This window comes from Camelus ferus, chromosome 6 (genome assembly GCF_009834535.1).
Source record: "Camelus ferus isolate YT-003-E chromosome 6, BCGSAC_Cfer_1.0, whole genome shotgun sequence".
Lineage (NCBI taxonomy): Eukaryota > Metazoa > Chordata > Mammalia > Artiodactyla > Camelidae > Camelus > Camelus ferus.
Genome location: NC_045701.1, coordinates 22,623,174 through 22,650,945, shown reverse-complemented (window position 1 = coordinate 22,650,945; position 27,772 = coordinate 22,623,174). Strand labels below are relative to the sequence as shown.

General features: G+C 54.9%; 1 protein-coding gene across 1 annotated transcript; it reads left to right on the top strand.

Moving 5' to 3' along the window:
• The first annotated feature begins 46 nt into the window (after positions 1 to 46).
• VPS18 (VPS18 core subunit of CORVET and HOPS complexes) lies at positions 47 to 7,925 on the top strand. The gene is made up of 5 exons (XM_006176627.3): positions 47 to 487; positions 1,563 to 1,704; positions 3,748 to 3,839; positions 3,995 to 5,865; positions 6,566 to 7,925. Exons 1-5 carry the CDS (start codon positions 397 to 399, stop codon positions 7,289 to 7,291), a joined length of 2,922 nt encoding a protein of 973 aa, XP_006176689.2. The 5' UTR covers positions 47 to 396; the 3' UTR covers positions 7,292 to 7,925.
• The last annotated feature ends 19,847 nt before the right edge of the window (positions 7,926 to 27,772 follow it).

Below are 27,772 nucleotides of genomic sequence, written 5' to 3'. Positions count from 1 at the left end.
TCCTGCGCGAGCAAACTTAGGCTTCTGAGAACCCGGAAGTTACGTTATAGGCGCGCGTCCCGGGGGCGGGAGTCAGCTGAGCTACTCGGGCGAGGTTGCTATCACCTGGAATCGGCAAAAGGGAGTCGGTCTGATCTCTTGGGGGCGGGAGTTGGGTGTAGGACTGCGCCAGAATCAAGGGGTCATGCTCCCCAGTCTTCTTGCTCTATAAGGCGAGAGCGAGAAGATCCTCAGGATTTTAAAGAGGAGGAGGAGGAGGTAGCGGATTGCCAGGATCTGTCAGATCCCTGCCGAGGCTTTGGAGTCGCAGCTTCCAGTCCGGGGAGACGGGGATCCCTGGGGGAAGCCTTGTTGTAATCCCTGGGCCCGAGACAGAGGACCCAGAGGCCGGGCACCATGGCGTCTATCCTGGATGAATACGAGGACTCCCTGTCGCGCTCGGCGGTCTTGCAGCCCGGCTGCCCTAGCGTGGGCATCCCTCACTCGGGTAAGGGAAGTGAGAGCGCCGCTACACCTCTCAGCTCTCTTGGCACCTGCAGGGGAGGAGCGGAGAGAGTGGCTCCAAGAGCTCGGGTTCACCTCCTGGACGTGCAGTCCGGGTCTAGGCCCTTGATTCTGCTCAGGCCCTCATGGCCCCCAGCTAGTGGATGGTCGAAGTTTGAAAGGGCAGCAAGAGTAGCCGCGTGATCTAGGCCCTGCCACTAGAGTCCTTCTAAGAGGGAACTGGGACTCAGATAAGGAAGTGACTTGCTTAGAGGGCCTCAGCTGGGAAAACTGAGAATAGGCTCCAGGCTTCATCTGATTCAGATTTTCCCACCAGGCCCCTTCTGAAGGTGGGAGGAGGAGAGTGGGCAAAGAAACTAGTGAAAGGGGAATGTTGTAGGGGAAGGAGGGATGGTCCTAGAGGGAACTTTGTCAGTAAACAGGGGACAATGAAGTATTTTAGGCCATTGCTAGAGCTGGGTGCAGATGAGTGTTGAGGGGAAATTTCCGTAGAAACTAATACAGAGTTGGCAGAGGGATCTGAAGCGCTGGGATATTTCGAGCAATGGTAAAGAAATGAGAGTGAAGGCTAGAGAGAAAGCGCCATCAATTTGTTAACCAGCTGATTGGACTGGTTCCCCAGGGATCCCTCTGCCCTCATCCTTCTGGAGACCCACTGAGAGTATTACCTCATAGGCAGGGAGGAGAGAAAAGGGTAGAATTAGACTCCTTTAGTTGAGCTGGAATTGCTAGGCCAAAGACTGATAAGGGAGAATGACCAACCCTTTCCCCCTGTTACCACTGGAAGCAAGTACATCATGGTGTAACAACATCCCAAGGGTTCAAAGAATCAACTCCTCACCCCTGTCAGAGGTGTGGGAAGAGCCCAGAACCCCTGATGTAGCCCAGAACTAATGTAGAGGTGATTAGCAAACTCCTTGATATATTGACCAAGGTTAACCAAGGTCCTAGGGTAGGACTATATTGGGAAGGTGGAGAGGAGCACTCTTTTTTTGTTGCCTCTCCTTTCCCTTTCTCCCTCTGTTCCATAGCTAACCTTTCCTTCACTCCTCACCTAGGGTATGTGAATGCCCAGCTAGAGAAGGAAGTGCCCATCTTCACAAAGCAGCGCATTGACTTTACCCCTTCCGAGCGTATCACCAGTCTTGTCGTCTCTTGCAATCAGCTCTGCATGAGCCTGGGCAAGGATACACTTCTCCGGTAAGTGAGGACCCAAAAGGTTTAGGAGTAGGGAGTGGATTGGTGGTATTTGGGGACCACTGACTGACTGGGCCTCTCTTTTACTCTGGGCAAGTGAAACAGTGGATTTGGAATTTTCAGGAAGTATTCTCTCCTTTCCCAAAGAGAACCAATGTAGTATAGTAGACCTGGATTCAGAACTCAGTTCTCCCACTTACCAGCCATAGAATCTTGAGTAAGTCACCCAGTCTCTCTGAACATGTCCCTTCATCTGTTAAAGATGGTACCAACCCACAAGTTAGTCACATAGATCAATGGAACTGTCTAGAGTCCTGGAATAAATCCATTTTAAATGACAATAATGTATCTCAATAAAACTGGAAGTAAGTAAATAAATACATAAGTAATTGAAAATAATTTGTGACAAAGGTGTCAGCAAAATGTTTATCTGGAATGACCATCTGGAATAAAACAGAGCTAAACCTCTGTACCGCAAAAATGAATTCTAAGTGGAATAATTATTTAAATATTTAAAAAATGTGAATATTAAAAGAATATTTAATACATTTCTATGTTCTTGGGCTGAAGGGAGACGGTCTTACTCAAGCTAGAAGATCTAGAATCCACAAGGGAAAAGATAGATACATTTGACTGTGAAGAAATTGCTGCTACAACAAAATAAAAACAAAAAAGGATATGAGTCAGGTCAAGAGAAAAGATGGTGGGAAAATAATGTTTTTCCACATATGACTAAGGATTTACATCCCTGTTCCTTAAAAAGCCCTTACAAATTAATAAGAAAAAGACCGTTCAGTAGAAAAGGGAAGGCAAACAATATAAACAAGCAGTTCACAGAACAGAAACTCCAAATTTCCAGTAAACATCTGAAAATATTTTCAACCTGTGGGAAATGCAAATTAAAATAACGGTAAGACACCATTTTTTTTAACCTATTAGTGTAGCAAAAATTAAAACCAGTAATAATGTGTGGTGCTGGTGAAGATACACAGAGATGGACTCTCACACGTTGCTGGTAAGAGTATAAATTGCCACCATCTTTTGGAAAAGTAATCTGGCAGTGTCTGTTAAACTCTAAAATGTCTATAACTTTGACCCAGTAATCCACTTTCTTTGGGGAATACATACGTAGAAAGAAAAGTACCAGATTGCAAAGGTATAGATAGAAGGATGCCGATTGCAGCAGTATTTGTTGTATGAAAAATGACCCAAGGTGAATGCCCATCAATAGGAAGATGATTAAGTTATGGTTCGGCCATCAAAGAATATTATGCAGTTACTAAAACAATGAGTTAGAGCTGTATCTGTTGACCCGGTAGAATGTTCATGAAAAATCATTAAGTAAAAAAAGCAAGCTATAAATTAGCATGCATATACACACATATATATAATGTGAAGACATTTTTGTAAAAACAGTAACAAAATAACCTTATTTATGTTATGAACATAGAGAAAGATGTTAACATCAGTTTTCTCTGTTGGGAATAACGGGATTGGGAAGAAAATCATTAACTTTTTCTTCATTCACCTTTGCATTGATTCTTTAGTTAGAATGCACATATAATTTGAAAAGAATTTAATAAGGGAAGTACCTTAAATAGGAAATAACTTTAAGGGAGCACCCCCTCTACGTTATTGTGAAGATTAATTGAGATTAAGCTTAAACTCTTGGTGTAGTGCTTGGTATATAGAAAGTGCTCAGTAACCATTAGCTACTATTGGTTATTCCCTTTTTACCCTAGCATTCTGGGATACCCCTGCCTGTCTTCCTAGATGCACTGGAGGTGTGTTAAGCAGAAGGAAAAGACTTATGCTTAGTGACTTCTCAAAAGGGGCTGGGGGTTGGGGGAGGTTCTTAGAACCGAGGGATCTTAAGTAGGACCCTGTATGTGTTTTAGAGTTCCCGAATTGCATTCAGAATTTTATGTATCTATGTAGATTTGAGGGAAGAAAGACTATGCCTTTCATCAGATTATAAAAAGGTCTGTGATTCAAAAAAAGGATCTGCCCTTCTCTAGAGTGATGCTGTGACTCTTGTCCCAACAGCATTGACTTGGGCAAAGCAAATGAACCTAACCACATGGAGCTGGGGCGCAAGGATGATGCCAAAGTTCACAAGATGTTCCTGGACCATACTGGTAAGTGGTGGTAAGAGTTCTGAGGTGGAGGCCAGGGGGTGCTGAGGGTAAGTCACTGCCTGGGTGGGTGGGATCTGAGGGTGGTACTATAAAGGAGGAGGCTGAGGGTGGGCATGGCAGCATCCTCAGAGGTGCCATGCTTTCCCCCACTCCAGGCTCTCATCTGCTGATTGCTCTGAGCAGTACTGAAGTCCTCTACGTGAACCGTAATGGACAGAAGGTGCGCCCCCTGGCACGCTGGAAGGGGCAGCTGGTGGAGAGTGTGGGCTGGAACAAGGCCCTGGGCACAGAGACCAGCACAGGCCCCATCCTGGTCGGCACTGCCCAAGGCCAGATCTTCGAAGCAGAGATCTCAGCCAGCGAGGGTGGGCTTTTTGGCCCCGCCCCGGATCTCTACTTCCGTCCATTGTACGTGCTAAATGAAGAAGGGGGTCCAGCACCTGTGTGCTCCCTTGAGGCTGAGCGGGGCCCCGAAGGGCGTGGCTTTGTTATCGCCACCACTCGGCAGCGCCTCTTCCAGTTCATAGGCCGAGCTGCTGAGGGAGCTGAGGTCCAGGGCTTCTCAGGGCTCTTTGCTGCCTACACTGACCACCCACCCCCATTCCGTGAGTTTCCCAGCAGTCTAGGCTACAGCGAGTTGGCCTTCTACACCCCCAAGTTGCGCTCTGCGCCCCGGGCCTTCGCCTGGATGATGGGGGATGGCGTGCTGTACGGATCGCTGGACTGTGGGCGTCCCGACTCCCTGCTGAGCGAGGAGCGGGTCTGGGAGTACCCAGACGGGGTAGGTCCCGGCGCCAGCCCACCCCTGGCCATCGTCCTGACCCAGTTCCACTTCCTGCTGCTGCTGGCAGACCGGGTGGAGGCAGTGTGCACGCTGACAGGGCAGGTGGTGCTGCGGGACCACTTCCTGGAGAAGTTTGGGCCTCTGAAGCACATGGTGAAGGACTCCTCCACGGGCCACCTGTGGGCCTACACCGAGCGGGCTGTCTTCCGCTACCACGTACAGCGGGAGGCCCGGGACGTCTGGCGCACTTACCTGGACATGAACCGCTTTGACCTGGCCAAAGAGTATTGTCGAGAGCGGCCTGACTGCCTGGACACGGTCCTGGCCCGTGAGGCTGACTTCTGCTTTCGCCAGCGTCGATACCTGGAGAGCGCCCGCTGCTACGCCCTGACTCAGAGCTACTTTGAGGAGATTGCCCTCAAGTTCCTGGAGGCCCGACAAGAGGAAGCTCTGGCCGAGTTCCTACAGCGAAAACTGGCCAGTTTGAAGCCAGCTGAGCGCACCCAGGCCACGCTGCTTACCACCTGGCTGACAGAGCTCTATCTGAGCCGGCTCGGGGCCCTGCAGGGGGACCCAGAGGCCCTGACCCTCTACCGGGAAACACGGGAGCGCTTCCGCGCCTTCCTCAGCAGCCCCCGCCACAAGGAGTGGCTCTTTGCCAGCCGGGCCTCCATCCACGAGCTGCTCGCCAGCCATGGGGACACGGAGCACATGGTGTACTTTGCGGTGATCATGCAGGACTATGAGCGGGTGGTGGCATACCACTGCCAGCACGAGGCCTATGAGGAGGCCCTGGCCGTGCTCGCCCGCCACCGTGACCCCCAGCTCTTCTACAAGTTCTCGCCCATCCTCATTCGTCACATCCCCCGCCAGTTGGTGGATACCTGGATTGAGCAGGGCAGCCGGCTGGATGCCCGGCAGCTCATCCCTGCCCTGGTGAACTACAGCCAGGGTGGTGAGGCCCAGCAGGTGAGCCAGGCCATCCGCTACATGGAGTTCTGCGTGAACGTGCTGGGCGAGACTGAGCAGGCCATTCACAATTACCTGCTGTCGCTGTATGCCCGAGGCCAGCCAGCCTCGCTGCTGGCCTACCTCGAACAGGCCGGGGCCAGCCCACACCGGGTACATTATGACCTCAAGTATGCACTGCGGCTCTGCGCTGAGCATGGCCACCACCGCGCTTGTGTCCACGTCTACAAGGTCCTGGAGCTGTATGAGGAGGCTGTGGACCTGGCCCTGCAGGTGAGCTAGGGAGCCTTGACACCATCCAGGAGAGGGGCCTGGAGAGCAGTAGCTTCAGATACTGAAGGGTTTGGGGGCAGTGTGGTTAGGGAGTGCTGGCTTCCCTCACATAGAGGTGCTGCTGTGTAGAGGTTAAGAACATGGGCTCGGAAGTCAAGGTTTGAATTCTGGTTCTGCCGCTTACTGAGCTATGTGACCTCAGGCTAGTTTCTGAACCTCTCTGCCTCAGATTAGTCAGCCACAAAATGGGGACAATGTTACAGTACTTACCTCATAGGTAAGTTCTGCATACGTGCTAGCCACAAATGTATCAGGGGAGGTGCTGAGTTGCATTGCTCAAATCATGAACTGTCACCTGCTCAGGATCATATGAAGTGCTGTTTAAAATGTGAATTCCTGGGTCTGAACCCAGGACTGTCTGTGGGTAGGGCCCCCAAATCAGTATTTTGAATATGTTCCCCAGTGAATTTTATATTCACTAAAATTGCAACCCCACCCTCATAAGCAGTGTTTATATACTTCTGGCAGGGACAGGCCCATTACTGAGACAGGTTTCTTCCTGGCCTCTAGGAGCCCCACCTCACTTGCTGCCCGTAGTGCAAGCATCCTGCCCATGGGTCCTCTGCCTGGGCTTCTGTCTCCCACAGACTCTGTCCTGGGTCGGGACGGGGCTTGACCCTAACACTCTGTCTCCCCTCAGGTGGACGTGGACCTGGCCAAGCAGTGTGCTGACTTGCCCGAGGAAGACGAGGAGCTGCGCAAGAAGCTGTGGCTGAAGATTGCGCGGCACGTGGTGCAGGAGGAGGAGGATGTGCAGACAGCCATGGCCTGCCTGGCCAGCTGCCCCCTGCTCAAGATCGAGGACGTGCTGCCCTTCTTTCCTGACTTCGTCACCATCGACCACTTCAAGGAGGCCATCTGCAGCTCGCTTAAGGCCTACAACCACCACATCCAAGAGCTGCAGCGGGAGATGGAAGAGGCCACGGCCAGTGCCCAGCGCATCCGGCGAGACCTGCAGGAGCTGCGCGGCCGCTACGGCACTGTGGAGCCCCAGGACAAATGTGCCACCTGCGACTTCCCCCTGCTCAATCGCCCTTTTTACCTCTTCCTCTGTGGCCACATGTTCCATGCTGACTGCCTGCTGCAAGCCGTGCGGCCTGGCCTGCCAGCCTACAAGCAGGCCCGGCTTGAGGAGCTGCAGCGAAAGCTGGGGGCTGCTCCACCCCCTGCCAAGGGCTCTACCCGGGCCAAGGAGGCTGAGGGGGGCGCTGCTGCTGGAGGGCCCAGCAGGGAACAGCTCAAGGCTGACCTGGATGAACTGGTGGCTGCTGAGTGTGTGTACTGTGGGGAGCTGATGATCCGCTCTATTGACCGGCCCTTCATCGACCCCCAGCGCTATGAGGAGGAACACCTCAGTTGGCTGTAGGAAGGTGTCAGCCCTGAAAGGCGGGCAGGCAGGAGGGGCAATCACTTGTCCCTTCTTGGGAAGGCCATGGTGTTGTCTGTGCCTGGTCTCCTGGAGGCTGCTGGGCTGGGACTGTGGCGGGGAGAGTGGAATTATAGCTGTTGCCCATGAGGTATCAGCTCTGAGAACATTCTGCCCGCTGCCCGTGTTCTTCAGAGCTACCTTTGAGCTGCTGTTTTGCTGGGCTGTCAGCCTGCTTTCCTAATAGAGGGCCATAGCCTGGAGAAGTCAGAATTCTGACCCCATTACCATCCCTCCCACATCTAACAGCTCTTATTTCCTTTTCACTCCCCACATACATCCTCTTCACCCTCTGGGGCACTACCATTCTTCCTTTTCATTCTGTGGCTCTTCTCCCTCAGAAGCCCTCTCTTCTGTCTGCCCCTAGGTCCCAGAAGTGAAAAGACAGTGCCCCCAAGTCCTGGGCATGGGCTGGGAGGAAAGGTGGTGCTGATGGTGGGCATGCTCTTGTGCACACTGTCTGGGACTCCAGTGTGAGGGGTGCCCTGGGGCAGAGGGACTCATGGAGGACAGTGGGAGATGGTGTTGGGGTTGCAGAGCATTAAACTGTCTGCGCTGCCGTGGTGACTCTCGAGTTGATGGCTTTGTGTTGATGCTGGGCTGAGTGGTGTTTGAGTAATCTCTAGGAGCGGCCGGGGTGCCACAGAGAGGCTGCCAGGGTCCTGCATGCTTTCAAGCCTTGGCTTTCCCTCCTTTGCTTGGAGATTTTGCCATTTCCTGCTCACTTCTTTGCCCTCCACGCTATCCTTTCTGACTCCAGGCTTCAGTTGGGAATTAGGGCCCACCCTCCCAAGTCTTACAGCAGGGACTGTTCTTCTCTTTGGCCAGCAGGTGGTGCTGCTCTCTGCAGAACCTTTCGCACTTAGGCAGCTGGGGGCACTGACTTCTCAAGTCAATTTGTCGGCTGGTGCTTCCTTGATCTGTTCCCCTCCCCGCTAGCTGTCCCAAGAGTTTCCTGGGAATCTCCACTGCCTAACCATAAATCTAAGTCCCCCCATTCTTCCTTCCTCCACTGGCCCTTATACCTGCTAGATTTTGCTTGCCCCTCTCTTTGCCATCCTGGATCTCTGCCTTCCCAACTTCTGCCCAGTTTTGGTTCTGCCCTACCACTGCCTGGCATTGAGCCATAATGTTGAGGTCCAACATGGAGGTGAGACTGCCACTGGCATTTGAGAGATAAGTTTTCTCCCCATCTAGTTCCTGTGACCTGCCCCTCCTCCCAGCTTACACTTCTTTAGTTGTGGCTAGAGGCTTTGGGGAGTCCTGGAGCAGGGCTTTCCTGTAACATCAGCTGAGCACCCTTTGCTCCATGGACTGGTGTTCACAGTCCACTGCTCAGCTTTATGGGTGTGGTCTATCAGCTGCTGATAGACCAAAATAACAAGTGAGTGTTCTGTCATCAGGCTGGGGTTAAGCACCTGGTTAGTGACTGCTGGCTCCTCTCTTGCCCCTGCAGCCTAATCATCTTCGAAGATACTTACCTTATGCAGTCGTAGGATAATCTTGTCCTGCTGATTCTTCTAGCCTCTGGAACAACAGGGTCTCTTCATGGCTTCTGGCAAGGGAGAGGGATGGAAGCTGCCCACCTTTGATGAGTCTCAGATTCCCCATCTCCCCTCAGAAGCAAAAGTGGGAGCAAATGGGGGTAGGGTCCCATTGGGTGGGTAGAGGGCATCCTAGTCCTGTTCCCTTTCCCTTGTTCCAAGAAGATTGGGAAGGCTTCTGGTCCCTTCCTCTCCCCCTGTGGTCTAAGGCTCCCCTCACACCTAGATATGCCCAGTAGAGGGCTCAAGGTACTGTTCCCCACTGTCAGTATTAGGTATAAACCCCTGCCTACCACTGATATGGTCACTTGCTTACTTAGAACAGCTTGGGGCTTCTGTCTTTGCACATAATGAGTGCTTGATACATGTTACTTAAACAAACACTGCCCTATTGCTCCCTCCTCCCAGGGTACTTGGCTAAGATGGCCTGGGACACCCCTGCCCTTTCTGTCCTCTCTTAAGCCTGCCCATCTGGTACTAGGCTACTTCCTCTTTCCTGGAAAAAGGCTCCAGGCTTCTCTGGCACTGACAGAATGGGGTTCCGTTGAGTCAGGGCAACGGGAAGCCACAGCAATTAGATCCCTGGAAACTAAGCAAGGCCTGGAGGAGAGGAGAGAGAGTAGGCCCTCAGGGCCTTGGCCCTAAGCCTGGGGGAGGGCCAGAAGGGGGTGGGGTGGGGTAGGGGAGCAGCTGCGTGGGCAGGGGCTAAGATGAATGAGCTGCTCCTGGAGCGGTCACTGGAAATAGGAGGAGTGGCCACAGGCAGTGACGCTGGGATCAGGGCAGGAGGCCTGTAAACAAGGAAGCCACCTGGGGGAGATGCAGGGCGGCCACTGGTCCTGGGAGCAGGTGCTTCCTGAGGCCCGCCCTTGAGAGGGCCCTGGGGGGCCGCCGGCCGAGTCGGCAGGCGGCACTAGAGGGCGCTGTCCACTGGCTTCCCGAACCTACCAACTCCTTTACTGCTCCAGGGGGAGTGGCCCCCGGAGGGTGTGCCCGCCCCGCGTCTGAGGCTTGCCTGGCCCGCCCGCCGCCCTTGTCCCCCATGGTTGGCCGGCCAAGGGCACCAGCTCTGGCAGGGAAGGTGTGTGGCTCAGTGCCTGGCCAGCCTGGGTGTGAGCTCATTTTCCTGGGACCACCGATTCTCGCAGTTCCTGCGCAAACCCCGCTCGCCCCCTCCGCTCTGAACCCCCGCCCCGAGCTCGGGTCGCAGGCCTGGCGCACTAGCCCCATTGGTTGGGAGGGGGCTGTGAGGCCACCAGGCTCCAGGCTGCCCTTGGCGTTGCCCCCCTGGCGCCAGGGAAACAAGAGGTTAGGGGGCCCAGAGGGAGTTATCTGGCCCCACTACTACCACCGGGGAAGGGGGTGGGGGCCAAGAGGGGCACCCCTCCTCCCCACTCCCTCAGCTCTGCAGATTCTTCGAGACACTTTCACAGGCGGAAATTCCCAGAGGTCAGAGGAGGGAAACGGTTAATTCCTTTTATTCAATGGGTTCCCCCCTACACGCCTCCCCCCAACTTCCTCCCTCCACTTCCCGCCCCCCCCCACTGTGTGAACAGGAAGTGGAGAGGAAAAGGCTCTGAGCAGAGCAGCTGGGAGCAGGAGGCAGGGAGTGGGCAGCAGGCTTGGTGCCAGCCCTGCCCCTCATGGTTACTTGCTGGAGGGCCAGACCCACTGTGGCCTGGGAAAGAACCAGCAGCCCTGCTGGCGGGTGGCTGCAGAGCCGGGAAACAGCCTTGTGTCTGAACCCCCTTCCCTCAGGCTGCTTCCAGGTCAGAGGCTGCTGCACTGAGGGTGCAAAGCATCCTCTGCCCAAGACCCAGCTGCCCTTGCCACTGCAGCCCCACCCCCACTGCAGGCTGGGCATCCCGAGGCTGGCAGGCATCTCTTCAGGCAGCCGCCAATCCTGGCACTGGCTCCAGCCACTCAGCCCCTTGGCCCTGCCAGTTCTTTGAAGCTCATGCAGCGCTTCCTGTTTAGGGCAGGCGATGCCAGGGCCCCTCCCCCACCATTGTTCTGTAGAGACCATAGGTCCATCTGTTGCCCCATGGTGGGGCCCATAGGCAGTGCCACACGGGAGCAGCCCCACAAAGGATCCTGCTGGCAGCTTTGCTTATGTGGGGCGAGGCTGGGCCCTGCAGCAGGGTGAGGGAGAATGGCGGTCAGAGGCAGGCCCAGGGTGGGCGGTGAGCTAGAAGGAAGATGCTAGTCTGATTCTTAGGCCACTAGAGCCCTTGGCTTTCTCCTCCGCCTGGAGCATGGAGGCGATGATATTCAGGGAGCCATACATGCTGAAGCCACCAGGAGAGGGACACCATTCTTACGCCCCAATTCAAAGAGAAAACTGAGGCAGAGGGGCAAGCTTTGCTCTAGGGAGCCCATAAAAGGGGCACAAGTGTTCTTTCAAGGGAATTAGCCCCTGCTCGCTGAATGCCTTCTTGCATTTGGGTGCTTTTCTCTCCCTGAGCAGCTTTGCCTTTTCTCAGACTTTTCTCAGCTTTCACCATGAAGTAGCCCTTGAGCTGAGCAGTAGGAGACGTGAGGTCATGGTAGGTTAGGGTGACCATAGTTTGGTGACCAGCAACCGAAGTCCACCAGGAACAATCCTGGGCAGGCCTGGCAAAAAAGGAGAAAGGGGCACTGGTTTGGTCCTCAGAAAGGTGGGTGCTACTTCTGGCTTCTAGGCTGCCATGGCCAAAGGTCTATTTGTGTTTCCCAGGTGCAGAGGCAGGTGCTGTGTGTCTCCAGCTCACCTCTGCTGGCGCCTGATGGCTCTGACCCTGACCTGCTTCCTCCCACAGGGCGAGGAGCCCAGACATGGTCTACTCCACTTCCCTCACCAGATCCTCTGGCTTCTCTCCCCAGCTCAGGACCTGAAACTAGAACACGGTTCTCAGAAGGTCAGAGCTGCAGAGCTCAGCTAGAGGCCATAGAGTGCTCTGAGATGCTTGTTCAAATAAAAACATCCCTTATGTCTGTCCATTACCTGAAATTGATATGCCAAGCTTCCCTGGTGGAAGCTGGGCTAGGGGTGGGCAGAGAACCCCCCTATTCACTGTCCTTTCCTGCCCCATCCCAGTCTCTGTGGGATGTCAGGACACCCAGGGACCCAAGTTTGAAAGCCGCTGAGCTGCCAGTCCCACCTCCTGATTTTACAGATGCTGAATCTAAGGGGAGAAATTGGTGGCTGACACAAGGCTCCATCCAGGATCCCGACCCTTCTCCATGAGATTGAGCATCAATCAGCAGTGATTGCATGCCCACTGGGAGCCTGACACAGTCCTGGGTCCCTCACTGTGCTTGCTCTCCATCTCCAGCCATGTGGGTTGAGCTGAGGGATGGGGAGGTGATCTGGAAAGAGCAAGTGCAAGTCTCTGCTCTGCCACTTACCAGCTGTCAGTTTAATCACACCCTCGGAACCTCAATTTCTTCACCTGTAAAATGTGGATAAACATAACAGACCTTGAGAGGCTCACGTGATGCTTAGGGAGAGCAGTCAGCACATCTACAGTTACCCCAGGGCCTGGCGCCCACACAGCCTGTTGGCTTGCTTCTCCTCCACTTCATTCTGTCCCCATTCCTCGAGGGCCGGACCCTGTGAGCCCTAGCATGGTTCTTCCCTCACAAACCCCTCTGATCTCCACATCGGGAATCAGAGTGGAATTGGAAGAAAGAGGCTTACTTGAGAAGGTTTTTCTGGTTTCTCAAAACATGGTGGATCTGGGATAGAGAGGTTCAGAATGAGTATGAGAGAGGAAGCCCTCTATATATAGAATAGAATATGGCCACTGACGTGGGACAGGAGTGCTACCTTGGAGGACGGGGTCCTGGTTTCCTGGAGGAGAGAGGGCACTACTCCAGCTCCAGGGAACATATCTGGATAGGCTGAGGGGGCTGGGCCAGGCGTGGCTCCTCTGCCAGTCTGCCTGCATGGTCCAGCCCAGAGCTTGCACAACAGCCTGGCTGGCTGGCACTCCCCTGAGAGCCTTAGGAAGTCCCCCTTGTCCCCCCTTGACCTTTGACCCCCTGGGCCTGCTGCAGGCCAGAATTCCAGGCAGCTGTCCTCTCTTTTACCTTCTGTTCCTGGATGTTTCCCTTTAACACTGGGACTCAGAGACACCCCAAACCCCCACCTTAACAGCTTATCCTTTCACATGCTCTCGATACAGACCAGCTGGAGCCTCCCCTGGGGCAGCTCCCACTGTGAACCAGTGGGGACCCTTGGCCACAAGCCAGCAGGACCCTTGGAGTCTGAAGAGCCCAATCCTTTTGGGAGGGTCCCCCAACAAGTGCTCCTGAACTCCAGACATCCTCCCAGGTGCCCTGCCTGATTCCATCGCTGTCCCAAAGCCCAGTGGGTGAAGCCAGGAACAGCCACAGAGCCTCCTCTCACCATCCTCTGAGCAGTCAAAGTCAGAAGAACCCATAATACTGTTCTACATTAAACCTCACAGCACTCAGCTTCACAATCAAATAATTCCCTTTGGTTTTTCTATCGGACTTTTTGCTTTTATTTTTTAGGGTTTCTCGGCCTTTTTTTTTTAAGCAATCAGTCTAAATATGTCATCGCACATCCCCCATTTCCGCCCCTAAGGGCCTCTTTTTCATCCCCTGAAATCTGGAAACCATATGTGTGGGCAGAAACCCCCCAGCATCCCCCATGGCACCCAGCTCCGCCTGGCCTCCACTGGGGCAGCCTGTTAGCTGGGGAGGAGGCTACCATCCAGGCTGGGGCTGGAAAGGGAGTTTCTCTTTGGACCTTCCCAGCTCAAGCCATGGAGAAGCCGTGTGGTCTAGTGGTTAGGGCTGGAACACACGGGTTCTGTCCCCAGCAATCTCTTTGACTAACGCTGGAAGCCTGGGAAAGTCCCCTTGGTACCCAAGGGACTCAGTTTCCCCACCAGCTGAGGGGCTCAGAGCTTCACCTGCAAGCTTATCTCCTATCTGCCTTGGTAAAAGGAGTTTTTGACCTAAAATTTTTGCTGTCACTTACAAGCTGTGTGACCTTGGCAAATGGCTTAATCTTTAATTTCCTTATCTATAAATTAGAGATGATTATTGTGCCTATCCCCTGGTTGTTGTTAGGGTTAAATAAGAAAACATACTCTCAAGGACCTAGCATCAGGCATGCTGTTAAAAAAAAAACTCCTCAATATACAGTAGTTGTTATTGTTAACAATAAGTAGAAATACATAATGAGGTGGGAGTGTGTTCTCAGAGGGCGCTGCTCTGAGGCTGTCTACCCCTGCCTCTCCTGCTTAGGCTGCCTGTCTGGACCTTCCTTGGACCTCCTCTGTCTCTAGAAGGGGAAGGGATGTGTTACCAGTAGCTGTGGATCAGGGCCGAGGCCCTGCTGCTCTAGTCCCTGTCTCCATGACGACCCCAGCCCCTCCCCTCCTTCCTTCCTCGGGAGCTTTCTGTTTACTGTAAACAGCTGCCCCAGCTCAGCCCTGGCTGATTCCGCCCAGGGCCAGCCAGACCCTCTCTGAACTGGACACTGGCTTGATGTGTGAAGGTCTGGGCATAGCATTTGGGCTCCTTGCAGCCTTGAACAGGCTCTGCTTTGCCACCTTGACTGGAAGGGAGGAGAGGAGGGGAAAAAGCCTGTCACCTCAGACTAGGGCAGCCAGAGCCTCAGAGACAAGGAGCAGATGGAGCATAATTGAGGAGGACCATGCTGAGAGAGCTGGTAGAGAGGTCTCTGGCTTGGCCTTAGACTGACCTGGGTTCAAATCCTCGCGTGGATTTGCTCACTGTGTGACCTCAGGCTGGTCATTTAACGTCTCTAAGTTTCACTCAGTTTATTGATTTGTCAGATGAAGATTATAACACCTTCCTTGGAGGACTGGTTGCTGTGTAGATTGGTGATAATGCATGTAATTATCATGACATGAACTAGCCTGCATTGATGGTGACTGGATTTATCATCATTTCACCTCTCAGATACTCTTCTGCTCAGGGACCTTGCATGAATCCCTGTCCATTCCTCCACCTTGCATGCCTCAATCACACAATCCTATAAGCATGCGCATATGTGCACAAAGCACGTATACACGTTCATGCAGCAAACACGTACAAGCCAGGTAATGAAATGTAACTCACAAGTGTCTGAGGCACAGGAGAATCTTCATGAAAGTGCAGGAAGAGACCAACTGTTTCTGAAGCCCTTACTTGGGCCTGAGTGAGCTGACAATGGAGCTGTAACATCTGTGTGTACCACCATCACCAGTTCACCCCAACTGCCCAATTCTCCCTCCAATCAGTCTCCAGGATCACATCCACCCTCCCTTCCCAGATGACCACTGTGCAGGAAGACAGGGAATGCTGCTAGGGCATGGCTCCTCTTCCTGGGGGTGGCGGGGCAAGCTTTCAGGGCAAGATGTCAGGATATGAGGCTCCTGGTTCCCAGCTCCTGAGGGGCCCACATTGGCTCCTTTGACTCTCCAGCGCCCTTGGAAGTCCCGGCCAGTTATTGGAACATTAAAGGGTGAGATTTAGACCTGCCATTCCCCTTACCACCAGAACCAGGGCAGGCTGGGGTTAGGCAGGGGCATTCATTGATTTGAGTCATTGCCCACAGGCCCATGAGTAAGTGTGGCTCTGGATTTCCAGGCCCCTCTCCTCACCAAGATGCCTGTTGGGGTCTTCCAGGGCTGGGTCCTTATTGGACCCAGGTGCGGCCCTGGGGTTCCACCTTGGGCAGGCTCCCTCTGGAGCAAGGAGTAGCAGCTGGGGAGGCTTGTGGGCTTAGCTGACTCTCCTGTCCCCACATCCCCTTGCCAACAAGTGGGCCTAACTCTGGAGATTCTGTCCTCATTCCGGCCTGGGCTGCATGCGAAAGGAGAGGAGCCCCCAGCACAAAGTCAGCCCCATGAACAGGGCTGGAAATCCCCTACTTCTTACCTTGGCTGGTTGAGGAAACAGCCTCCCGGCAGAGCGCCGCCTCCCGCCAGGGACTTTTCTCCTGGGGGTGACATAGCACACAGGGCAGCTACAGGGACCCCAGCCGCACTTCAGCCAGCCTAGGATGAGGGGAGCATCACACAGGACCATTCTCTCCATTGTGGGAAGCATGGCAGCCAAAGGTTCTAGACTCCGACTGAGACATAGGCAGGTCCAAGGGGGTGGGCAGGGAGAAGGGAGGCCACGGGGGCAGTGATGGCCACGAAAGTCTCCTCTGCTGGTGACGTCTGGGAGTCTGACCGGGCCCAAGTGATTCTGCACCCAGAGCTCACCAGCGCCTCCTCCACAACTCTTTTCCTTCACCCAGCACCCAGTCTGAATCAGGCTTCTGATAGGCTAAAAAGCCCTTGGTGATGTCCCAGGGTAGTGGTCTCCAAACTTTTTTGATTATGAATATTTATGTGTAGATTATACACTACAGTTAAAATACATATTAAATATTATTAAAGTTCAATTGATTTTTTTGATAAAAAATGAATTGAAATAGGAATCCTCCTATTTCCTCCCACCCCCTGACAGATGGCCTTGCTCACTCCTGCACACAGCCCACGGTGGAGCCCACCACGCTGAGAGATGAAGACAGGAGAGCGTCTCTCAGAGCTGACCGTCCACTTTGCAGGAGGGTACAGGGCATGGTGGTGGGGTGGCTAGTTTTCTTAATACATTTGCAAACCCCAGACAATTGGGTAACCCACATCTGAAGCCCTTCTACTTGCTGTTGTCATGAAATTTAAAAGAAATGTGGTCATCTGAGGTAAGGCCCTTTTGCTGCAGTGGTGGTGAGGCTGCAACTCCCTGCCCCAAAGGCCCAGGCAGCCCATCCCTAGAAGCACAGCACCTGATGTAGAAAGTGGGCGTTTATCAAGGGAGAATGCAGAGGCCTGGTGTGTGTATGTTTTCCTGTGTGTACGCAGGACCTTCACGCCCGGAGTGTGCCATTCAAACTCAGCCTGCTCAGTGATGGCCTCTGTTTCCTGGTCTGCTGGCTGTGGGGGCTCATGCAGGTCACACAGGTACTGAGACACCTGCCATTAACCCTCTGACCCGAGTCATAAAAGCCCCTGATGTTAAATCAGATAGTTTATCTCTTCTGCATCCTTACAACAGGACCATTTAGGTAGGAGAGGTAGGTATCAATATGTCCACGTTGGAATTGGGGAGCCCAAGGCACAGGGAGCTCACAGGGGGGCAGCGCTGAGTCTCTTGTGTGCTCGCATTCCTCCCAGGGTGTCGCTGCTCATGTCCTGCCCCCTTGTAGCTGCAGGGTAGCCTGCCCTTTCTGCCCTACTAGAGGCAGGGTAAGCCCAGGACCCTCTTCCCTGTCCTTGGAAAAGTGGCCCAGCCCATGGGTCAGCCCTCTTAGCAGGGAACAGGGGCCCCACAGGCAGAGGATAGGGGTCTGACTTTCCTGCCAAGGCTAGAGTTGTCCTTGGCTCCAACTGTCTTGGCTGGCTTTGGGGCCAGCGCTTCCTCCTTCATTCAAAAGCTCAGCCCTGTAAGGGTGGCAGAGAGGGAGGGCGAAGGGACGGCTCAGCCTCCAGCCCCCTCCCCCCTCACTGACAGCTGTAATCTGCTTGGGAAAATCTCTTTTTTTTCCGCACAGGAAAAAATATTAGTTGTCCCGATAACAAGGAAAACAAAATCCAGCGCAGGGCATCAGAGACTTCCTGAGGCGGAAAACAATGTCCAGGGAGCTCAGTGGAGAAGCCTGAGCTGGGAGGCTGAGGGGGAGCTGAGAGAGGACACTGGTCCAGGCCTATCCGGCCAGTGGGGGAAGGGGATGACAGATCGAGGAACTTGGAAAAAAGGTCTCCCCCCCCAAAACCTTGAAGTCTGGGCTGTTGAGCTATATCCGGGAAATGATTCAGGACCGGTGCTCGTTGAACGGGATCGGGCCCCATCAGCTCAGGTGCTCTGAGTCTACCTCTCTTCCCTCCGGGTCCCTAGCTTGTTCTCCTGGGTGCTGCCCCCCAGTCTGGGGGGCTGGGCTGAGGCAGAAGGGTCCCTTTCTGGGGGCCTGGAGAGGCCATGGGCATGCCTCTTGCAGCATTCTTGCCTTCTCTGCCCACAGCTGCTTCCTTGGGTAACTTTCCACTGGGGGTGGGGTATCAAGAAGGGGAGGACTTCTCCAAAGGCCTCATCCCTAGGCCTAGGGGATTCTGTTGCCCATTTCCCTCTAGACCCAGGGCACATGCACTGTTTAGTCCAATGGGTGTGGCCTCTGGGCACTGTGGGCTCTGGGGAGGGGCAGGTGAGGTCCTAGGATTTAAAGCAGGGCCCTGTGTTTCCAGGGAGCACTCTGGCTGCACACTGGGTCACTTAAGGAGCTTTTGGAAAATACCAGTGCTTCCTGGGGCTCATGTCAGACCAACTATATCAGAATCTCCAGGGAGTTGCTCAGGTGATTCTTGTGTGTAGTCAGGACTGAGAACCCCTGCTCCATGACTCTGTCACTCTTTGATCACTTGCTGTCTGGTCCCCTGAACTCTAGCATCAGAACTGGCCCCTCAGTTCCAGATTAGAGCCCCTCAGAATTTACCACCTAGCTGGTGGCCTCCAGAGATGCCTGCAGAGTTCCCTGACCAGCTGGAGGCCAGCTGCCCAACCCAATGGCAGGTTCTGGGTTACCCTGCCCCCTTCCTCTGCTCCTTCTCTTTCCCCCTGGGCAATGATGCCTGGGGCCTTTGTTCTCAGCCAACAAGAGTGTGACCAAAAACATACCCACAGCTTAATTAAAGCCCCATTCACTGGCCATAGGCTGGCCACTGTCCTCACTCAACCTGCCCAGCTCTCCCGCTCAGCATCCTCCCCACTCCTCACCCTGCTGGGCCTGCAGCCCAGGCAAGCCCAGCGCAGCTCCTCCCCACATTGCAGGGTCATCTCCAGCTTTGTTCTCAGGACCTGGGGTCCCTTCCCCCACAATGTCCTTAGCTCCTGCTCTGCACAAACCTTAGGGTCCTAGGAGAGATCTGGGCTCTGAGCCTTTGTGATTTTCCCCAAGGGCTGGGGGGCCCTGCTGGAGTGCTGCTACTGTGCCATTCCACATATTGGACTTACATGGGCTTACTCTGGAGTCAGAGACCATTCCTGGTTCTTTTTTCATTGTTCATAAGCATGTACTAGTTACCTAAGTGCTAGGTCTACAGGGGGATGGATACACAATGCAAAGAGCCACAGTCCCGCCTCTCAAAGGCCTTCTTAAGAGACGGAAGGACCGTAATGAGCTACCACAAGGTAGTACCACTTGAATTCCTTGAAACCTTCCCAGGAATTCCCCATCACCACAGTGCACGGAGTATTTTGAACACTCCAGATATGTTTGTTGAATGAATATTTGTTTCTTAAGTGAAGCACAGTATGCCCCTCCCCTAGCAGTACAAACAAAAGGAGATATCTCTGGGGTCAGGGACAAGGTAGGGTTCCAGCTGCAACAGATAGGGGAGGATAGAATGAGCTGTGGCCTGTGGCTTGGCTGAAGAGAACTCACTAGGGTCCCTTTTTGCTCCCGGCCAGGCTTTTGCCAACTGAGGGGCTTGCAGGTCCCCAGGTTTCTGTCCAGAGGGCCAGTGGGTTACCACTCCCTCTGCCCAAGTTGTCTTGCCCTGTCACCTGGAGAATCACCAGAGATCCTGAGAGGCAGGACCACTGAGCTGAGCTTCTCCCTTCTAAGGGGGCCTTCTTGGCCTGGGATTTCCAAGGAGGACACCAACCCAGCTCCCAGTCCCCAACATAGCATTTTCCAAACAGGTGGAGGATGCTGTGGACAAGTGGCCACCTGTCACAGGAGAGGGGAAGCCCCAGTGCATGTCCCTGGGGCTTCATTCTCCCCAGGGGGAAACAGTTGGCCAAGAAGCCACTGCCTGCTCCCCAGAAGCTAAGGCTCTGACCCTTGGCCTGGGCAGTAGGCTTCAGGAGCTTGGGGTGAGGGGACTTAGAGGGAAGGGCTCCAGTCCCAGCTGCCTAGCTCTGGGTACTAACAGGCCACGCCGGGGGCAGCCGAGATTGGGGGGGAGCACCACCACCTGCTTTTCCTTGTTTTGTTTTCAGGGCACTAATTACTGTGCTGAGCTCCTAGCTGCCTAATGAGGCCGTTTGGATTTCCTGTTGTTCTGGCTTCCCAAGACCCTTAAAGGGCCAGCATCGCTCTAGGAGCATGCCGGGTGGGACACCAACCGCTCTGGTGAGGGCGAGCACAGGGGGGCTATCCCTAGGCTCGGCCTGAATGCCAAGGGCAATGACAGGGGTTGGTCCAGTACTTCCTGACCGCCCTCACACCCTCCCTGAAGACCTGCTCAGAAGTGCCCTCGCCGGAAGCAGAAGCTTCAGAATGGTGCAGCCTGGCCAGAGCTTGCAATGGCGGGGGAGGGGGAGGCAAGGAGGCCAGGGCTGAGGAAGAAAGGCTGGTGATGTCACCAGTGCCCAGACTGTGAGAACCACTGCAGCACCAGGCAGGAGGGAAACGCCGTGACGTCCTGTTCCCTACTCACCCTGGAAAATAAACACTTGTTGTCTGAGCGGCCAGCGCCACTTCCGAAGGGCCGGGCTAGAGGCTCAGAAATGGGCCTGAGCCCAGCTTTGAGGAGAAAGGCCTGTGGGTCAGGTTGCCTCTAGTTACAGCACACTACCCAACGGGGCTTATAGGATGCATTCGCCCCTTTTGCACCTTAGGGCTCATCTCTGCATATGGAGGAGATGAGAAGATGCCAGGCAACTGCCTTCCGTGCCTGCTGCAGGCTGCAGATGGACTGGCAGGGCAGGTGGTGGCGAGGGGCCATCTGCCTCCTGAGTCTCCCTCAGATGTGAAGCACAGCCTCGGCCCTAGGACCTGTCCCAAGTGCCCCTCAAGCTGCCCCAGAGTGTGGGTCCCCTGGGCCCCAGGAGGCCTGGCCTGCAGCGCCCTCCCCCACAGACGGGGTGACGACATTGTTGTTCTTATACGGGGCCTTCCGCCTGGAGTTCCGGCTCCACTAAATGGTGGGAATGAGGGTCCCAGGGACAAAGCCAGCCTGGTTCCCGCAGCCACCTCAGAATGGACGGAATCCCCATTGTGTGCGGGCGCCCCATGCCGCCCTCCCCTTGCCCGCGCCGGACATGCCAACAAACAGCTCATTGAGCCCGGGGGAGGGGCCCAGGAGACAACAATGTCCCCCAGCGGGCCAGGGAGGTGAGCTCAGCTGGGGGTGGGGGCTGTCATGGAGGCTGGAGGGCAATGATCTCAGCCTGGGGAGGGCTGGCCTTTGCGACAGGCTGACCCGAGCCTGGCCTCCCCGGTGAGGCCGAGAAGGGCTGACCAGGGCTGGCCTCGCCCCAGCTGCCCCACCCCCGGGACCAAGCTGGGAATTGACTGGTGCTTCTCACGCTTAAACTGCCCCAGCCCAGGGCGCCAAGCAGGCGCAGCAGGGGGGCTCACAGAACCCAGCAGAGACACCCTAGGCCCAAGAGGCTGGTGGACCCTCCCTCTGGCAGTGCCAATCCAGAAGCCCCTCAGCGAGACCCAAACAGAGCCCTCCCACACTGCTAGCCCCCACTGACCACAGTAGGACTTTTGGATCAATAAGAGGATGCACTTTCTATAACCAGAACCAGCTAAAGAACAGCGATCAGCCTGAAGAGGGGGTGAGGGTCCTTTCTCTGGAGGCACTGAAGCCTTTGGTTATAGAATATGGGGTTGGTCTTGGTGCCCTTTGAGAGCTCACCTCAAACTGAATTTCTAGATAGAAGGCCCCAGCTCATTCCCTCAAGACACCTCTGGACTCCCTTTGTGGGTTCCAGGCCTGAGGTTGGATGAGCCCAGGCCTGATCCAACCCTTTACCCTCTTCCAGGCAGGCTGCTAGGCAGGGCCTCAGCGTTCTGAGGGAAAAAGGAGGAAAGGGGGGGGGGGGCTGAGTGGCAGAGGGTCATGGCCAAAGTAGATTCCACTCTCAGTATAGGAGCCATGGAAGTCCTGAGGCTGGTCATATTTGCAGGGCTCTATATTGAAAGCAGGGGGTAAAACGAGAGTAGCTGCTGGTAAGGATAGTGTGGGGCCTGTCCCAGCAGGCCATCAGGGGCCTGGCATTCTCAGGTGCTCAGCCATCTCAAGGACAGGACCCAGGCTTCGGCGCACACCTGGCCACCAGCCGCAGATGCAGAAAGGCTCCTAGCTGCCTTTGGGCTTCCCTCTGCACCTCCCTGCTCCAGACCACCTTGTATACCACTGCCAGATTGTGGCTGAACACCCTCCTCGGCTCAAGAACCCACAGGTTCCCTAAAACCCATCAGTGATGTCCAAATTCATCTTTCTGATGGGTCTCCATACCCTACCTGTCTAAACTCACATCCAACCTTCCACATACGAAGTCTGCTCCAGCTGTACCTACTTCATTTCTACCCTGATCCTTTTCCTCTCTCCACTCCCTCTGCCAGGAATGCCCTCTTCTCTTTTTCTAAGTTTTGTTCTTTTTTTCCAGGCCCAGTGCAACAACCACCCCACCCCCTGCCCGCCACCAAAGCCTCCATCGACCCCGAGGGCCCCCATTCCCTCTGAACCCTGATTCTGCAGGTCATCAGACTCCTTTACATGAAACTCGATTTCATCTCCACGTCCCATGGGCTTTAGGAGCTGGACTTGATGTTCCTTTTGGCCTCAATCACCTTAGCCTAGTGCTAGGCACATAGTCAACCTCATTCACAACTGATTGACAGATGAACCAATCTTTGTGTATGCACGTGGTCACACACACGGGCCCAGCCCAGGAAAACTAACCATGGGGGTGCACAAAGCTATGCCCCAAATGGAATGCGTCTTTTGCCTGCATTCTGTTCTTTTGATGGCAGTTTGATAGACACACCCCAGGTCTCCCCAGCTTCCTCCTTATCTGGAGAAGGGCTGTGGTAATGGGGGTAAGGGGAAGCAAGGGAACAGGGAGTTGGACACAGGGCAACACAGGGATCTCGGTGGTAGAATGACCCCAACAATGGGAATGTTCATGCTGCCTGTGCAGGACTTATGGGACTGGGGCGAGTGGGCACAAAAGACAGTTGAAGCCTGTCTATTTCTACACTTACAGATATAGCTGAGGCTGTTACTGAAAGCTCTGATGCTGGACAACCTGAATATTCGTTGTCACTCTGGAAATTCTCTGAGAACTCCCAGAACTTAAATCCAGCTTGCTCCTTTGCTGCAAAGTTCATGTGGCTGGACAGCTCCACAGGGCTTTTTGTGAGAGCAGCTGCCAGAGGGTTGGGGGCAGCAGAGGCAAAGTGACACTGACTCACAGTGGCCTAATGTTGTCCAAAAATTCCACAGGGCTAAGAGGAGGCACCAGGCCTTTCTGGACTTCTTCCCTAGGGACAGTCAGACACAAGGAGAATCCTCGGGGTTAGAGGTTCTTTGCTAATCACAGCCAAGGCAAGTTATTCATTAGCAAGCATCAACATGTAATTCTCTTCAACTCCAAGGGAGAGTTCAACCTGGATTAGCAACTAGGATACATAGTGTAGACACTGTCACAGGAAGTTCTCCCATATGTCTAACCTAAATCCTTCCTGCCACAATTGAAGCCCATTTCCTCTCATTCTGACTGTGGTGGGAGAAAAAGTCAGCCAGTCACCATTCTCTGCTTAAGACCCATCACCTACTTGACCATGGCAGTCCGATTCCTCCTCAGCCTTCCTCAGGGAACAGTGACCTGCCTGCTCAGACAGTTTTTCACAGAGCTGGCACCTGTTCCCGGTTTCATTCTCAGTGCATGAGAGTATCTGAAGCACAGCACTTCCTGGTTCAGGCTTGACCCTTCCTTCCAGGGAGGTCACAGGGGACCATGGCCTGTCTGAGTAACCCCCACTCCCAGGTTCTAGGGCTACAGAGAGGGAGAGGTATGACCTCCATCCTCTGTCCCTTGCTTGCTTCAAGTCCTGGGTGGCAGCTAGGATCAGAGATCAGAGGTTGTGTGGTGAAATGAGGAGAGGTCAGAGTTTCTTCCAGGAGATGAGTTGTTGCTCAGCAGAGGAAGGTGAAGTGCAGGCAAGGACCCAGGGACACCGAAGGGTCAGGGACAACACTGAGCTTGGATGCTAATGAAAGGCCAGAGCCAGAAGAGGGGAGTGAAGGCTGAGCATGAGGGTGGGGCTGAGGAGAGCTTCCCACCTGTCAAAGTTTACAGAGAAGAGAGGTTTCAGGGACAGGTGAGCTGTATGCTGGGGAGGGGACAAGAGTACAGCCCAGCCAGGGCAGAGGGTGAGTGGGTGAGGAGGCTCCTACAGGGGAAGAAAATCCTTGGTGTAGAGAAACCAGTCCAAGATAGAGGGGTGGCGATGGGTGCCTGAAGATTTACCTTCAACCCAGGCTCTCCTCCCCCAGCCCACCCTGTCCTTCAGCGTGGTTGGCAGAAGGTTCTCTTTTGGCCCCATCACTCTTAGCCATGCCTTGCCCTGTGCCCTCTGTCCTCTGGTCCTGTAAGCCCTCTCAGAGTCCTCTGTGTCCTGAGAGATCCGGGCAGGAGACAAGGGCAGGGCGGGCAATGCCTGCAGCCTGAGGGTCTCCACGCAGAGGCCTTCCTGAGCCTCCCCTCCCTTCCCCTGAGTCTCCCTCCTCACTGATGAGGGTGGGGACAGGAAGGAGCTAGGGAAGGGGAAACCAGGGGCTCTGGGAAAGTTGCCGTGGAGGCTGCCCTAAACCCCAGACTCCTCTGTGGCTGGAAATACCCGCTGCGTGGCTCCTGGCCCTAGCTTTCCAGGCATCCCCTGGGTTTGCCAAATGAAGCTGGGGCAGCTGCCGGGTCACCACCAATGAAGGCTCTTGCTTCCAGCCAGCAGGTCTCTACCCTGCCCCTCCTCTCTCTCCTTCTTTCCTTCTGACCAGCACACAGAAGACTCAAGGAGTGCTTCCTTCCTACACAGTTCAAAGGGGCTTCTCAGGTCAGGGGCCCTCAGCTCCTTCTCTCTTGGGCCCATTGTCTGTTCAGGCCAAAGCTGTTCTCACCGAGAAGCAGAGTGCTCAGTCCACAGTAGTTGCCCCAGCCCTAGGCACCATCTGCCCTGGTCTTCTGAGAAGGCAAAGGAGATAGTATACAGGGCTAGCCTAGGCCCTGAGCTCCTGGGTCCCTGGCAGAGAGAAGGTGGGAAGCCTTCCTGGTCTCATGAGAAACCAGAGCAGGCACTCTGACTCATGTTCAATGGTCTCACCTACTTGGACATCCTTTCCTTGGGACATTTGGGCCATTAGTCATGAGCCATAAAAACTAGTGGATATCCCAGCCTAGTCTGTGTGCCCTCTTGGTGACCTGGGGAGGGCTGAGACCCCTGAGCTGCCAGGAGCCTCAAAGACCAGGGCAGTTCAGAAGTTGATTTCTCCTTCCTCCTACATGCCTCTGCTCTAAAAGACCACTAAGAAGGAGGAAGGGTCCCAGCTTGAGACCCACATTTGGCCCTGACTGGAGAGTCATCTCTGGAAGGCCAAGGCCACAGGGAGTTGGTTCTTCCAAACCATCTCTTACCCAAACCCATTCTCAATGCTCCAGTCCTCTCCCTCCAGTCAAGAATGTTGTCATATCCTCTTCCCACAGAAGGACCCCACGGTGGAGGTTTTCCAGTGTCCATCTCCTTTCCATGCGCTGTCTAACTCTCCTCTTTATTTCCACCCTCTGCTCCTCTTTCCTCATCCTTAATGACTGTTTGCCTTCAGTTCTCCTTTTTCTTTCCTTTCCTTTACACATGTATGATCAATCGCCCTCCCAGGTGCCTATAATTATTATCCCATTGCACAGATGAGAAAACTGAGGCGTAGAGCTAGAGTTAAATTACAAGTCCAAGACCATATGGTTGGGAAGTGCCAAGAGCCAGGTCCATGTCATGCTTATTCTCCGGACTCAAGCCTAGATTGGGGAGAGGCCCCATTCCACCTCACCCTTCCCCAGCTCAGTCATGAGATTCTTCAGAACTCAGTGGCTCTCAGTGCTCATGCCCCGGGAGCTACCCCTTCCTCTTCACAAGGGCTCTCACATCTAATCATCAGCTGCTGCATTCGATTCCCCTGTGAAGCCCCCAAATGAGTCCTCAAGGCCACCACCAAGTCATCATCTTCCTCTCTCGTCCACCAGCCCCAGGCCTGTCCTATGGGGATCCCATTCTGTCCCGCGGGAAAGACCCGGAGCAGGCAGTTCCTTGTAGGGACTCCAGAGAGAGGTGAACGAGGCCCCGCGGGGCGCCGCCTGCCGAGCGGGAATCCCGGCCCTAACCGCTGGCGCCCCTCGAGGGGAGGGGCGAGGGCGGAGGTGGTTCTGCGGCGGCATCTGTCCCAGGCGGGCGGGAAGCTGCTGCATTAAATTGTAAAATCGATTTATTGACCGGCAGGTGCGAGCAGCGGCAGATGGAGAGTAGCGCTGCTGGGGCGCATCTGCGGGGAGCGGCGGCATCGATCCTGGCCCCCCTCCGAAACCCGTTGGTCCTGGTCCTTTCACGTCGGCTCGCTCCCAATTGCAGGGCCAAGGTCCGCGAAAATGCGGCGCCTGAGAGGCCAGGGTAGCTCGGCTCCCCCCTCTCCCTCCCGCCTGGCCTTAAGGCCCGGGCTGCGCCCCCACGGCTGCCAGGCCCTGCCAGCCCCACTGCCCCAGTTGGCACGCGGCGGGCCGGGCTGACGCGTGGCAGCGCCCTGCGGCAGATGAGGCACGCGCCGGCCTCATTTCAATGTGAATGGATCGAATGGAGCAGCCATGTGGCAGCAACAGTTTGCAAATCTCCCCGCCTTCTGTGCAGCTCCCTGGCCGCCGCTCCCTGCACGTGGCCCCTTCTCCGCAGCGACCACAGCGGCGCCCCTCAAGGCTTAAAAGCCCCGCCCAAGCCAGGCCAGCTCCCCCGCCCCTGGCCTGCCCAGCGGGCGCTGTGGTCCGGCCCCCACCACTCTCCTACCTGGGTGCAGTTCGTCCCGCGGAGAACGGGGTCCCACTGTTGGAAGGGTACAAAACTGTTCTGGAGGTCTCGGGAGCTGCGCCACCCGCCTCTTGGAGGGCGCGTGGGTTAGCAAGTGGGGGAGGGGCTGCGAGACTCTACGCGGCCCAGTAGCACCCTAATCACCGGGGGTCGGCCTCGGGGCAAGGCCCCAGGTGGGGGTTCTGCCTGCTGGAGGGCTGGGTACAGCGGTCAAACGGAGAGGACGGCAGAAGCAGAAGGCCCCTGGGGCGGAGGTGGTAGGCCTTGCCTGAAGCCAGGCCTCAGCCCTGCTCTGGCACCGGACGCTGGGCATTGCGGATGCCAGTGAGGATGAGGAACCATGGACCCTCATCCGGGTCCAGTCAGGGAAAGCCCAGTCTGGGAAAGCCCAGGTCGGTTGGGCCTTGCATCCGTGTCCCCTCTCCAGGGCGTCGCCGAACGTCTGCGTAGGGGCAGGGTCGGCAGACGTCCACGTGGGTCTAACCGCACTGTGATTTGTGGCCTCAGATCACCGCACAACCTCCTGCTCCTAGCACCCAGGACACGTGTTGGGTCATTCTGTCCACAAGTTACGAGTAGGAGAAAAAGTGGAGGAGCCCCAGCTATGGAGCCTCAGCATTTCGGTTCTCTGTCCGCAAGGCGACCATCTCCTATTCAGCAAATGTCAAATCTAGACCCCAGCAGATTGAAGCGCTAGTGGTTATTTAGGGCCAAGGGCGGCGTCCTAGCCTCTTAGGGGAGTAATGAACTTCTGGGACAGCACCGGTATAGCAAATAGGTGCTTCATTAATGCTTTTTGATGGTAAGGTGGATTTAACCCTTTCCTCTTCAGGTCAGAGGATTTCTAGGTCTCTGGAATCCCTTGTAAGAATTCTTGACTCTGAGGATAATGATGACACTTTTGTTTGATCCTTGACTGTTTGCAAAGTGCTTTGGAGCACATTACTCCGATGCGTATGAAGGGTAGAATGTGTTCCAGTTCTGCCAGTATTGAGTAAGATCGCTCCT